This window comes from Coregonus clupeaformis, chromosome 7, assembly GCF_020615455.1.
Source record: "Coregonus clupeaformis isolate EN_2021a chromosome 7, ASM2061545v1, whole genome shotgun sequence".
Lineage (NCBI taxonomy): Eukaryota > Metazoa > Chordata > Actinopteri > Salmoniformes > Salmonidae > Coregonus > Coregonus clupeaformis.
The window spans coordinates 70,313,706-70,326,575 of NC_059198.1; the positions used below are offsets into that span (position 1 = coordinate 70,313,706).

The 12,870-nt window shown below is 45.6% G+C and overlaps 1 protein-coding gene across 1 annotated transcript in view; it reads left to right on the forward strand.

The window, feature by feature from the left end:
* Nucleotides 1-469: 469 nt before the first annotated feature.
* The window catches only part of LOC121569558 (SRC kinase signaling inhibitor 1-like), a 45,478-nt gene continuing 33,077 nt past the window's right edge, over nucleotides 470-12,870 (forward strand). Inside the window, exons 1-3 of the mRNA XM_045221509.1 lie at nucleotides 470-495; nucleotides 1,407-1,750; nucleotides 6,469-6,504. Coding sequence (XP_045077444.1) covers nucleotides 1,433-1,750; nucleotides 6,469-6,504 — 354 coding nt within the window. The 5' untranslated portion in view covers nucleotides 470-495; nucleotides 1,407-1,432. The remainder of the gene's footprint in view (nucleotides 496-1,406; nucleotides 1,751-6,468; nucleotides 6,505-12,870) is intronic.

The following is a 12,870-nucleotide window of genomic DNA, read 5'->3' on the forward strand; positions in this document are numbered from 1 at the left end:
GCATCACTACTTTTCACAGTTTTTTTATTTTCTTCTGTGCCTTTAGTTTGGTTTAATCAATGTTTTTTCCCTACCTACTTTTGAATTCATCTTTTTTTTTACCTGCTTTGAATTGAATGATTCTAATTAGATCCTGCCAACTGTTGTATTTAAAAATGTTTGGGGTATCTGAATCGTCTGTGTAATGATGGATTATTTATTATGCCATCTATTAGCCTACTACTAGTGGAATATACACATTAATATCAAACCATGAGTATTTATAACAGCCTTTATAAATACATACAGATGCATAATCCATTCATAATCCATTACACAGGTGGTACATACAGAGAGGTACTGTGTCATAGCTGTGCTATGTGTTTGAGTGTGTGAGCGCACTAACAGGGTGTGTGTGTGTGTGTGTGTGTGTGTGTGTGTGTGTTTGCACACACAGATTAACCGTGGGCATGTTTCTTTTTTTAGCCAACGCTGGGGCCTGTTATCCAAAACAAGGTAATTGAGTGGGTGAATGGCACCCCTGTTGTTCTCATGCTTTAAGCTCATTGATCTCCACTGTCACCCATTTTGTGCGTCACCGACTCACCCCCCCCACCCCCCACACCATGTGTTGTCTGTGTTGATTAGAGAGGTGATAAAGGGCCACACTGGCTGTCGGGGAGACATGCTTCCTCAGAGCCCAGCTCTCTCAATAACCTCTGTCTGCTATCTCCTCTAGTAGGATGGGAGGGAGGCCTGGATATTTAGGGAGGAGGAGGGGGAGGAGGAGGGGAGGAAGAGGAGGGAGGGAGGAGTATGTTTAGATAAATGGAGAAAGATTAGTTAGGAAGTGGAAGCTTCTTCTTTTTGCAGCTGCCTCCCTGATTTTGTAGAGGTAATTATTTCTCTCTCTGTCTTCAGAAAGCAATGAAAGGCACTTCAGATGACAAATAGGAGCAGAAAAATGGAATATCCTTCAGAGAAAATTCTGCTACATTCTTTTCTTTGATCTATTGCAGGAGCATTTTGTTCTCCCCCTCTAAAGTTGAGATCAATAATCCTGCAGGGAGCTGCTTTTCTCTCTGCTGTTCTGTTTGGTTTTGTTCCGTCTTGGTGGCAATGAGTCTAACATCCCATCCCACTCTCTCTCTCTCTTTCTCTCCCGTTCCCTCTCTCTGTCTCGCTCTCTCTCCTTTATCGCTTTCCTCTCCTCCTCTGTGTTCATCTGTCTGTGTGTGTGCCTGCCTCTGCCTGTGTTCATCTGTCTGTGTGTGTGCCTGCCTCTGCCTGTGTGTCTGGATGTTTGTGTGCATTCATCTACACGTCTGTGTCTGCATGCCTGTCCTGTGTGTGGTGATCCACTTTCCACCTTACCTGCTACCCCCTCCCTCCTTCCCTCCCTCTACCCCTCCTTCCATCCATCTCAGATCCCTCAGAGCGTGGTGGCGGTCACATGATCTCGACAGATGACCTGGAGTACCCGCGGGAGTACCGGACACTGGGGAACGGGACGCGGCGTTTCTCCAACGTGGGTCTGGTGCACACCTCGGAGCACCGCCACACGGTCATCGCCGCCCAGAGCCTGGAGGCCCTTACCAACCTGCACAAGGTGGACATGGAGCGCAAGAGGGACGCCTTCATGGACCACCTGAAGAACAAGTACCCGCCCCAGTTGCAGCACCCCGGGCACCAGCACCACAACCCCCCCTCGCCCTCACCCTCCCACGGCAGCATGAGGCAACCTGACAGAGAGCGAGCCGCGCGCGAACAGGTAAACACTACCTACGGGTACTTACTTACATGAATATAGTGTATTGCTGCAGTGTACACACACACACACATACAACCACCTCTATTTCCCACTGCATGACTAGGATGGAGTTGGTTACAGACTAGTAGTTTCAGATTGGTCTCTGGGTCTGTAGGTCTGTGGGTGATAACTGGAGCTGTTCTGTGTGAAAGATGATCAGAGAGAGAGAGAGAGAGAGAGAGAGAGAGAGAGAGAGAGAGAGAGAGAGAGAGAGAGAGAGAGAGAGAGAGAGAGAGAGAGAGAGAGAGAGAGAGAGAGAGAGAGAGAGAGAGAGAGAGAGAGAGATGCCAGACAGAGAAACGGCTACAAATCCTAAATTGCCCGGGATATCATCATCGGGGCACGAGGGAGAGAGCAGCAAAGCCTGGAATTCCTTGTCATCTGCTGGCTGTGCATTTGATCGTCTGGGTGGAACATGAACAGGGGGGAGGAGGGGGACAGAGAGAGAGAAAAAAAAGGGGAGGAAAAGGGGGATCAGCAGAGGAACCAGTCAACCAGCCTGCTAGTCAATTAGCCAGCGCCAGCGGGAGGGAGACAGCCACCCATCTGCGAAGGAGTTAATCGTCTGGTGTTGTAATGAATTAAATAAAATAGTTTCCGCCGCATGTGCCGGAGAGAGGGAGGGAAGTGGAGAAAGAGAGAGCCAGAGGGAGGGAGAGACTGACAAAGCGGTATGAGGATCCTCTGCACCTGACAGAGGGAAGGGACAGCCTGGTGAGACTGGATAGGAAAGAGGAGAGGATAGGAGGACAGGTGCACTGCAGGTGAGAGCTGGGGGAGGATGGGAGGTGTTTAGTGAGGGAGGAGTGTGTGTAGGTCTGGAGGGGGTCTCGTATGTCAAGGCAGGACTGGTCTATGTTTGTTGTGGTAGAGTGTGTATATGTGTATGTGTACAGGTGTATGGAGGTAGACTGACTGGGAGAAAGATCGAGTAAAAGAGAGAGAGAGACTGACTGAGTGAGAGAATGACGGAATGAGGGAGGGGGGGTTGAAGGAGGAGGGGTGTAGGTAGGAGAGGAAAGGAGAGAGCGCAGCCTGCTTTGCATGCAGGTCAGGCAGTGTGGCGCTCCAGTCTGTGAGGCTCTGTCCTTCTGTCAGAGAACCCTGCCTGCCTACGGCCCTCTCCCGCACAGAGGTGCAGTGTGTGTGTGTGTGTGTTTACACGGGACAGTGAGGCTGGACGGGTTGTGGTGTATGTGTGTTTTCGTGTTTGTGTGTGTACACCGTGGCAGGGGAGAGATAGGATGGGAGAGGGATGAGGAGGGGGGGAGGAGGGGGAGGAGGAGTGGGAGGAGGAGGGGGAGGGGAAGGGGGGGAGGAGGGGGAGGGTTAACAGCATACATTTAATCCCTGGTCCCCACCTCTAATCCTGGATGGAGGTGCAGGCAGGTCTGCAACCTGAAACACATGGGTAGTACATATGTAATTCAGCAGGGGTATGTGTTAACTGGGGGGATAAAGATGTTTCAGCTTAGTACTAGGGCTGCTGGTGGAGTCATACTGTATGTATTAGCTAGTATGGAAGACTGGTGTGTGGTGACTATGATAAATCTGGGTCTGAGGAGGTGGCTGCAGAGTGTTGACTCGTCTAGGTATGCTGAGAGGGGTTTGGCACAAAGTGGGAGTTTTGGTGGGTTCATTTATTTTCTATTAGTATGCTGTATATAAAGGTTATAATTGGTCAGAAACCATACTTCAAGGTAAACAAACAGCTTTATAATACTGAAAGCATAGTGTTGTCTTTACCTTAGAATCCACTGACCTGTGCTATCTATCACACGGCAGCAGTATTTGTAGGATGGCTAATCAAGGTGCAGTTCAAACAACAACAGGAGCTGAAGTGGTGGAGAAAGAGAGGCTGTTTACTCTGACCTTAGATCTGTAAACAAGACTCATTACATGACAGCCCACAGAACAGGCACATGCACAATAAACATTCTCACATTACTAGTCTGTGAGGAAAACAACATTATTCAAGAGTTATTCACTTGCAGAAATGCTGCCTCTGAGCATCTGTCTGTCAGTTAGTTCCAGGGTTGTCAGGGGCAACCCCTGAGCCCAGGCAGGCTAGACTGAATGACTGACTGCCACATGAGCAGGTAGAATCTAACCCAGCCCATCCCACAGGCAGTAGAGCCTACCTCCTAGTCTAGTCATGACCTACTTTCCACATGGACACACACACACACACACACACATTTCCATCCTGCCGACACACAGGCAGAAAGCTTTGGTTCATCTGACCTCCAACATAAAACCAGTAGAATAGAAGTCACTTATAGAATAGAGAGAAATGAGAGCAGCCAAGAGAGCAGAGTTTAACTGAATGTGTTCTCTAGTAGACTCCGAGTTACATCAAGGTTATCCTATAGAGATCATTGTTTTGACATTAGTAACATCCAGCTCCCCAGTAAAGGACTCTCAGGATTTATTTTGTGTCAGTGTAAGCAAAACTAGTTCTTACTGGATCTGACCGTTCTAGCCTGTTCTGACACTGCTAGACATTACAATGAACTCAATCCCAACCTTTTATTTCAACTCATGCCCCATCCATCCTGTAATGCAAAGAAAAGGAGAACTTATCAGGGAGGCTCATCCGCATATATAATCAGCAGCCACCTATGTGATTCAGAGAAACAGAGAAAGTTCCAGACTGTTGCTGTAGTTGTTTATCCTGGTTCCAATAATGTTTGTGCTGTATAGCTGATTCCTGTCACAAACAGGTCTGGTAACAGGCTAGTTGTTGTTGCCATGGCAAGGAGTCTTAGCGGTGCTACCCGGTGCCCTGTGGTCATATATTGTCACTCTCTCCAGGTCATCACTTAGTCTCGACCGGATCATGAAAAATGCAGCTCCATTGATCAGCATGGGGTGTAGAGGTAGTGTGCCCTGTACACCATGCCGCCTCCCTAGTCCATTGCCAAGCCCTGCAGGACTGTTTAACACTGTGTCAATGAGAGAGATAATAATAATAAGAATAATATCCCATTTAGCAGACGCTTTTATCCAAAGCAATTTACAGTCATGCGTGCATACATTTTTTTTGTGTATGGGTGGTCCCGGGGATCGAACCCACTACCTTGGTGTTACAAGCGCCGTGCTCTACCAGCTGAGCTACAGAGGACCACAGTTGAGTTGAGGGAGATGTCATTCTATGTCTGTTGAGGTTTACTGACCAGTAGCCATCTTATTGTTAAAATAACTGGAGGACCACGAGATAGAGGGAGGAACACCTTAGACTTAGAGAGACTGGCATCATGTAGGTCAGGGGGGATTCCCATCAGCCATAACCAGCTCTCCAGCTAGCTAGCTGCCTCGGTTTTCATAGTTAAATGAATGTCGGTCATCTATTATAAATTACTACGCTGGGTGAGAGACAGACGGGGAGATGATAAAGTAACAATCAGTTGTAAATGAACTCTTTCTGATGTCCATAATAAAGATATGATGAGGTGATATCGAAAGGAAACACTGAGAATGAAAAACTAGCCGACTATGATAAAGAAAATAAAGAAAACCTAGGCTACCTGTCATTTTGTCCGATCCTCACGCAGGTGGATATATGGCAGTAGGGGAAACGGACACTCCAGTAAATGAACTGGAAATTGCCTGCAGATAAGAATAAATAACTAGAATAAGAGTTAAGATTTGGAATTCAAATGTATGAACTGTCGCCATCTTTTTAATTTACATATGATTGTGAGGTGTTTCCAGGCCATTGGAAGCCTGGTTTATAGCACACCGTGGTTATTATGTTTTAATGGAAAGCTTACTTCCTGGGGCCTAGACTGCCATGTGTCACAGTAAAGAATGGAGGGAGAGGAGGGTTAGGTAGAGAATATCAAATGGCTAGAGAGAGAGAGGCAGGTGGAGAGAGGGAGCAGAAACCAAGAGAAAAGGAGAGAGAGAGGGGGCCTGTCTGCCGATGGATGATGGAGAAGTCTGGGAGACAGGCCAACATCTGAATGACTGACAGAGTGGCCTGTTTAATTCAATTTCACTTCTTTCATTTAATCCTGTCAAAAGCCACAGCCTGTAGCTAGTTCCTACTTGGTTTGAGTTGTAACATAACATTCACAAACAGACCCCCCCCTCACACCCTCCTGCCCACATCCACAACACCTAATCCAAATCAATTACTAAGAACATTGTAACCTTCTTGTTGTATTAACAATTCCCTTAATGGCCTGTCAATATGTCCTGTGTTGGCTCTGATGGAGGATAATGACATGATGCTTGGGATAGTGTGTGTGTATGAGTGTGTGTGTGTGTGTCTGTGCTTTGTGTGTGTGTGTGTGTGTGTGTCTGTGTCTGTGCTTTGTGTATGTGTGTGTGTGTGTGTGTGGGGGGGTGCAGCATAGTAGGGTGTGTGCAGCATATTTTGGGCTGGGGATGGTCACACTTCCAAGGGCATTTGATGCTGGTGTGTCACTGTCAAGGGCTTTTGGGTTACGTATTTCAGCCACTCTCTCTACCTCTCCTCTTCTCTCCATCTCTTTCTCCATCTCTCTCTCTGTCTCTCTCTCCCTCACCCATCATGCAATTTCTCAAAGAGTTACTTTTATTGTTAGCTGTCAGATACTTGAGAGTAAATGTCTAACAACACCCCCCCTCTCTCTCTCTCTCGCTCTCTCTCTCTCTCTTCTTTTCTCTCTTTCTTTCTTTTTGTCTCTCCCCAGCAACAACCCAACTACTGGAGCTTTAAGGTCAGTGCTGTAAGTGACAGTGTCGCTGTGTCAGTTTGGTTTCTCCATCCACTGTGGTGTGTTCTTGTTGTGTGTATTTTTGTCTTTGTGTGTGTGTGTGTGTGTGTGTGTGTGTACCACCCCAGGCTCCTGTGGCACATCTCTCTCTCTCTGCCTGGTTTCTGCAGCAGCCCTGTGCCCGTTGCACCGCTGGCACGCAGACTCTCAGTTGGCATCTCTTGAGTCTCAGGCGGCGGCAGCAACTTAAAGCCTTCAAGCTCCATTTAATCTGCAGGAAATGATTCTCCCAGGATTAATGCCACCTCAGTCAGTCAGTCAGTCAGCTAGTGCCTAGCACTAATGGCTAACATCCATGTGACCTTGCTAGAGTATTACTCAGGCTAACTGAGACGTTAAGAAGACATTACAGTGCCTTGTTGCATTGTGGAAATATTGCTTTGACATTTCTCAGATGTCCTTAGATATTACTGACAGGCTTTGAGGTTAGATATGCTGTATTTAGGATAAATGTACAGTTATATGTAATGTATTGTTTCTGTTCTGTCTTGCCTGCGGATGCATCAGTGAGGGTATATCTGTCTTGCGTGTGACATTGAGGTAGATGGAGTAGATGGAGTTTATGTGTATGTGTCATGCTGTGGATCTATGTGAGCTAACATGGTTTACAGGGTGTAAATTAGCTCCGTTGAGGGTTATATTTCATACATGTTGTCCAGTGGCTGCTGAGGCACAGCATGGATCTACACAGAGAGGCTTTCAGGAAGTATTGACATCTGTGTGGGAAGAGGCCTTTTCTGAGGTTTATGCTTCCCTGAAATATCATCCAGACAGGGTGGAAATGTTACCAGATATCAATATCCAGATCCCTGACCCATCTACCACACAGCTATGTAATTATTATACTGTCCAAAAAAGCTTTAAAAACCCTCTCACCTCAAGACATTTTTCTTTGCACTCCCAACAAACTCTAATCAGAGGCAGTCAGTCAGACAGGCTGTTTTCTTGGCTTGACTGCCCGCTGAAATTAGACAGTCATCAAATCGCTGTCACAATATTAGATTTTCTCTTCATTTTTCTACTTCCATGACTCGTGGAAATATTTGATCAAGTGCTTGTTGAATAATGCTTGCCCACTTCTCCAGTGCTCCTCCACATAAATTACATCACAGTGTCTAAATCTGGAGCTTAATATAATTAAAAGCCTACTGAATGAGTCACATTCTCAACAAGCTGAATTAGACAGAATTAAAGTGAAGGAGGAGAACAGGTGATAAGTAGTAGAGGTAGAAGAAGATGTAGAATCCAGCCCTATAGAGTTTTCTCTGCTGTGTGTATCAGACCTGAGTTCAAATACTATTTCATGTATTTCAATTAGTTTTCAGTACATTTCAAAACAAGTATTCAGATAACCTTTATTTTAAAAAACAAGTAGTTGAATATTGGAATGTATTTTGAAATACACTTGGAAAGTATTTGAAAATGCTCAAATACACTGACTCAAATACACAAAGACTTTCAATTACAATTTGGTAGACTATTTGGTTTTTACAAATAACAAATAAAAGTACTTGTTTTGGGCTGTGAATTTGAAAATACTCAAATACACAGAAAAATAGTATTTAAATAACAGATACTCAAATACACACGTATTTTAACCCTGGTCTGGTATGTATGTATTCTACTGGCCTGGCCCCTTTTCTATTTTTCCTCAGCAAAGAAGACTACCAGCCATCTCAGTCATCATCCCTCCCCAGAGTACGCCATTTTCCTCACTCTCCTGCCGAGCGAGCAGATCGCATCAGTGTACAATCCAGCGCAATTTGGCAGAGCAATTTCTTCCATGCATTGATGACTCCCCGTGTTATAAAGAGACTGAGCTCGGCCAAGGAAAGAGGGGGGGGGGGGGCACGCTCGCATTCTGCCCGAGAGATAGACGGCGAGAGTGAAAGCCAGAGATAGAGGGAAAGAGTAAGTGAGGAGTAAGAGGGGGGTAATTTTGTTTCCAATTTTCGCGGAACAGCCGTAGGCTTGCTTGTTTTCTAGGCTCTTCTCTCCCTGTTTGGTGAAATACCACAAAGTGTGGATAGAGAGCGAGTGTGTGTGAGAGCAGGGCTGTTCAAACAGACATAGAATTCAGCAGGAGAAGGAGTAGAGGCTGCTTTGAGAGCTGTCCAGAAACAGAGGTGTTGACATAGAGAGATCCAGACAGCCAGAATGAGAAGCTACTTTTGAGACGAATTAAAAACTGATGACGCTCTGAGGGGTGTGAGCGACAGAGCAGGAAAGGGAGGGGAAAGATGGCACAGAGAGATATTGTAGAGAGAGAGAGAAAGAGAGAGAGAGAGAGAGAGAGAGAGAGAGAGAGAGAGAGAGAGAGAGAGAGAGAGAGAGAGAGAGAGAGAGAGAGAGAGAGAGAGAGAGAGAGAGAGAGAGAGAGAGAGAGAGAGAGAGAGAGAGAGAGAGAGAGATGGGGAGGGAAAGGAGAAGGACATACACTGAGTATACAAAACATTAAGAACACCTACTCATGACATAGACTGACCAGGTGAATCCAGCTGAAAGCTATGATCCCTTATTGATGTCACCTGTTAAATCTATTTCAATCAATGTAGATTTAGGGGAGGAAACAGGTTAAAGACAATTGAGACAATTGAGACATGGATTGTGTGTGTGTGCCATTCAGAGGGTGAATGGGCAAGACAAAAAATGTAAGTGCCTTTGAACGGGGTATGGTAGTAGGTGCCAGGTGCACTGGTTCGTGTCAATAACTGCAACACTGCTGGGTTTTTCACGCTCAACAGTTTCCCATGTGTATCAAGAATGGTCCACCACCCAAAGGACATCCAGCCAATTTGACACACATCTGTGAGAAGCATTGGAGTCAACATGGGCCAGCATCCCTGTGGAACGCTTTCGACACCTTGTAGAGTCCATGCCCTGACAAATTGAGGTTGTTCTGAGGGCAACTCAATATTAGTAAGGTGTTCCTAATGTTTGGTATAGTCAGTGTATGAAAAAGGAAAGGTTACTGAAAGTGCTTGAAAAGGGCAGATAATAGAAGGGTGATAGAAGAAGAGAGAGGTGTGAGGAGTGTGATATTAGTCAGTTAAAACCACCTAAGGTCGATGTCTGTGCCCCTGCGGAAATCGAATTAGCATAATAAAAAGATCCCTATACAAATCCATCAGTTTAAGCTAGATATATCTGTTTTTTTGCATTGGATGTGTCTCAATACACCGCATCCGCCTATGTCGCACTTCCGCATCTGCGGTGAAAGGTGACAGAGCTAGAGCGGTGTTTGTCAGACCATGAGAGATCCTGAAAATCAGTCTTCTCACAAAATCGTCCGTTTTGCTCTACAACCCCCACAAGCGTATTGGGACTCGTCTAAAGTCGGTACAGCCGATCTGCCAACTTCTGTCTGTAGCATCCAAACAGTTTGGGCTACACACTAATGATGGCTCTGTGGAAAGGTGAGACTCTTACGAACACGTACATGTTGGTTTTGCTCAATGACGCCCACAGGCCTCACAAGACTCATCTGAAGGTCCCCCGGTACGAGTTGAAAAACATTATGGAAGTATATATGAAGACTGTTTAGTACCAACAATAAGGGGTTAAATACATGTTTAAAAAAAATTATAATAATAATGTTTCCTGAACTTTCTTATATCTCTCAGATATAGGACAGACACTTCCTTTACATATTTCCTTTAGATTTTTTGGAGGGGACTATCTGTTGTTCCATGTGGTGAATCTGTTATTCAATGTATGGGCTAATAGCAGCAAGGCCAAATAAAAATTGCATCAAATAAAACAATTCTAGATTTTAAAATGTAAATTAATTTAAACAAATTATCCTTGGTATGAGCTTCTTAAAACAATTCTTAGTAGAACCCCCCCCCCTGTCTTAGACAAGACTTAGACTCTCATGGGTTAATAAACGTCTCTCTAGCAACAGATCTGAGAATAGTGAGAATGTCTCTTTCTCTCTTTCTGACTAATAAACTCTCAGTGGAATGTCTTATCACTTATCACCATGGTAATTAACAGCTAAAGAGAAACCAGAGGCCGTCACCCCCTGTCATGTGATCCTCCAGTGGTGGACTGGACAGCTATCTGTTTTCTCTATGTGGCCTTGCCCCCAACCATTAACTTAAGCCTCTCAACCTATAACAAGCACTTAAACACAACCATGACACTGACCTTAAACCTGACCCACCCTGTGTGTGAACAAGAGACAAAATAGAGAGAAACAGAGAGGGAGGGAGAGAGAGAGAAAAGGAGAGAGAGATGGGGTGTGTTGTTGGATTGAATGCAGTTCATAGCCCTAGGTATGTTGCAGTCTGCTGTGTCCTCCTTTACATTGAATTATATTTCTTGTAAGTTTATCTTGTTTTCTCCTTGTTCATTTCTTCCTCCGTTGTATTATAAGAATGTAGTCTTCTCACAGTAATTGAGTGCTATTGAAAAAGCCTGGATTGACACCATAGGATGATAGGGAGAGAGGGAGAGAGGGAGAGAGGGAGAGAGGGAGAGAGGGAGAGAGGGAGAGAGGGAGAGAGGGGAGGAGAAGAAAAGGTGCAGAGAAAAGTGGAAGAGGTGGAACCACTGTTTTCCTCTGAAGAGAGAGTGCGTGTCTAGCATTAGAGATCTCTTAGCAGATGGTGTGTGCATTTACCTGCCCATGATGACGCACTGGAGAGAATGGTTCTAGGAACGCTCCCCGCGATCTATCCAACTGGGCACCCACTGGTTGAATCAACGTTGTTTCCACGCCATTTCAATGAAATTACATTGAACGTTTGTGCCCAGTGGGATATCACTTTGACACCTTTACATAAAATATCTATGGCAACAACACCAAGTTGATATGGTTTCTTTCCTCCAACATATTGAGAGAACATATTTTGTTCCATTGGGGGAATCTACCTTTGTTTCTTAAGTGTTTAGTGTTTCTCCAAGCTACAATAGAATGACTCACACCTGTTTTTCCAACAACAGTCAAAGTGAAAGAATCTCATTAGGTGAGTTGCTGGAGTTTGGTGACAGATCTTCTTTCGTGTGTGTGAGAGAGTGATGGTGCTAGTTTCCCTCTCTCCACTTTCTCCTGAGTTCTGTTTGATATTTTGCATGGTCTCACTGGTTCGGTGTGATTTGTTGAAAAGATCCTCTGTTATGTAGACACACAAACTCCAGGGAGTAGCGTTAGCTCAACGTCAGCTCACTGACGTGTTGGAGACACTAGAGGCCTCCTTTGATTATTGCTGTGATTAGAGATGTGACTCACTCTTCTAAAGGACATGTATCTTTTAGCTGTGCTAAGTCAAGATGATGGCTGTGTTTTATCCATCTGTGCTCTGGCTTTATTTAGCCCTGGAGCTCTGTTTGGCTCACTGGAGCTGGTGTCTGTGTGGATTGTGTGTGTAGTGTGTTCTGTGTGTACAATATATGTGCTGCTGTGTGGTGCTATGGACTGTGTTGTTGTGCTGCCTGCTCAGTGTGGTCGTTGCTTCGATAAATGACCCCATTTGAAAGCACAGTGGGGGCGAGCCGTCAGAATCACCCTCTCTCTGCGTGCTCAGACACTGTCTGCCTGCCCTGCCCTGTCCACCAAATCAAATCAAATCAAATGTTATTGGTCGCGCACACATATTTAGCAGATGTTATCGCAGGTGTAGCGAAATGCTTATGTTCCTAGCTCCAACAGTGCAGTCATTTACAAGTGCCACCACTCTGTTGTGGGGTTGTGTGTGTGACTGCACTGTGTAAATGTTTGTGGTTGCAGTATGAACTGTGCGTGTGTGTGCTGTGTGTGCGTGCATGCATGTGTGCGTGCATGTGTGTGTGTGTGTGTGTATATGTGTGTATATGTGTGTGTGTGAGCTTGTATGTGTGTCACAGGAGGTTGGTGGCACCTTAATTGGGGAGGATGGGCTCGTGGTAAAGGCTGGAGCGGAATGGTATCCGTTCCAGACATTATTAAGAGCCGTCCTCAGCAGCCCCCTGTGGTGTATGTGCATGCATGTTCTGTGTATTTGTCAATGACCCCAAAGCGAGCACTGCTGGGAGTCAATGAGCACAGCACTCTGTGAAGCTGCGTCTCGCCTTCCTAAATACAAGATTAATGAGAGCCTCGTAAAAAACATGCTGAAGTCTTATTAAACCAGAACGAGGGATGAAAATGACAGAGAGAGCGGAGGAGAAGTTGTGTTCTACTTGGTGTGAGGGACAAGCGAGGGGCGTAGGCACTGTATTGTACCGTAATGTGTCTGGCTGGCTCTGCAATCCTAACAGTCCTCATCTAGCATTCTGGGAGCTCATTAAAGGAGTCTGGGAGCTGGAGGAGACCCGGCGGTGGGGATAGGGGAGCCA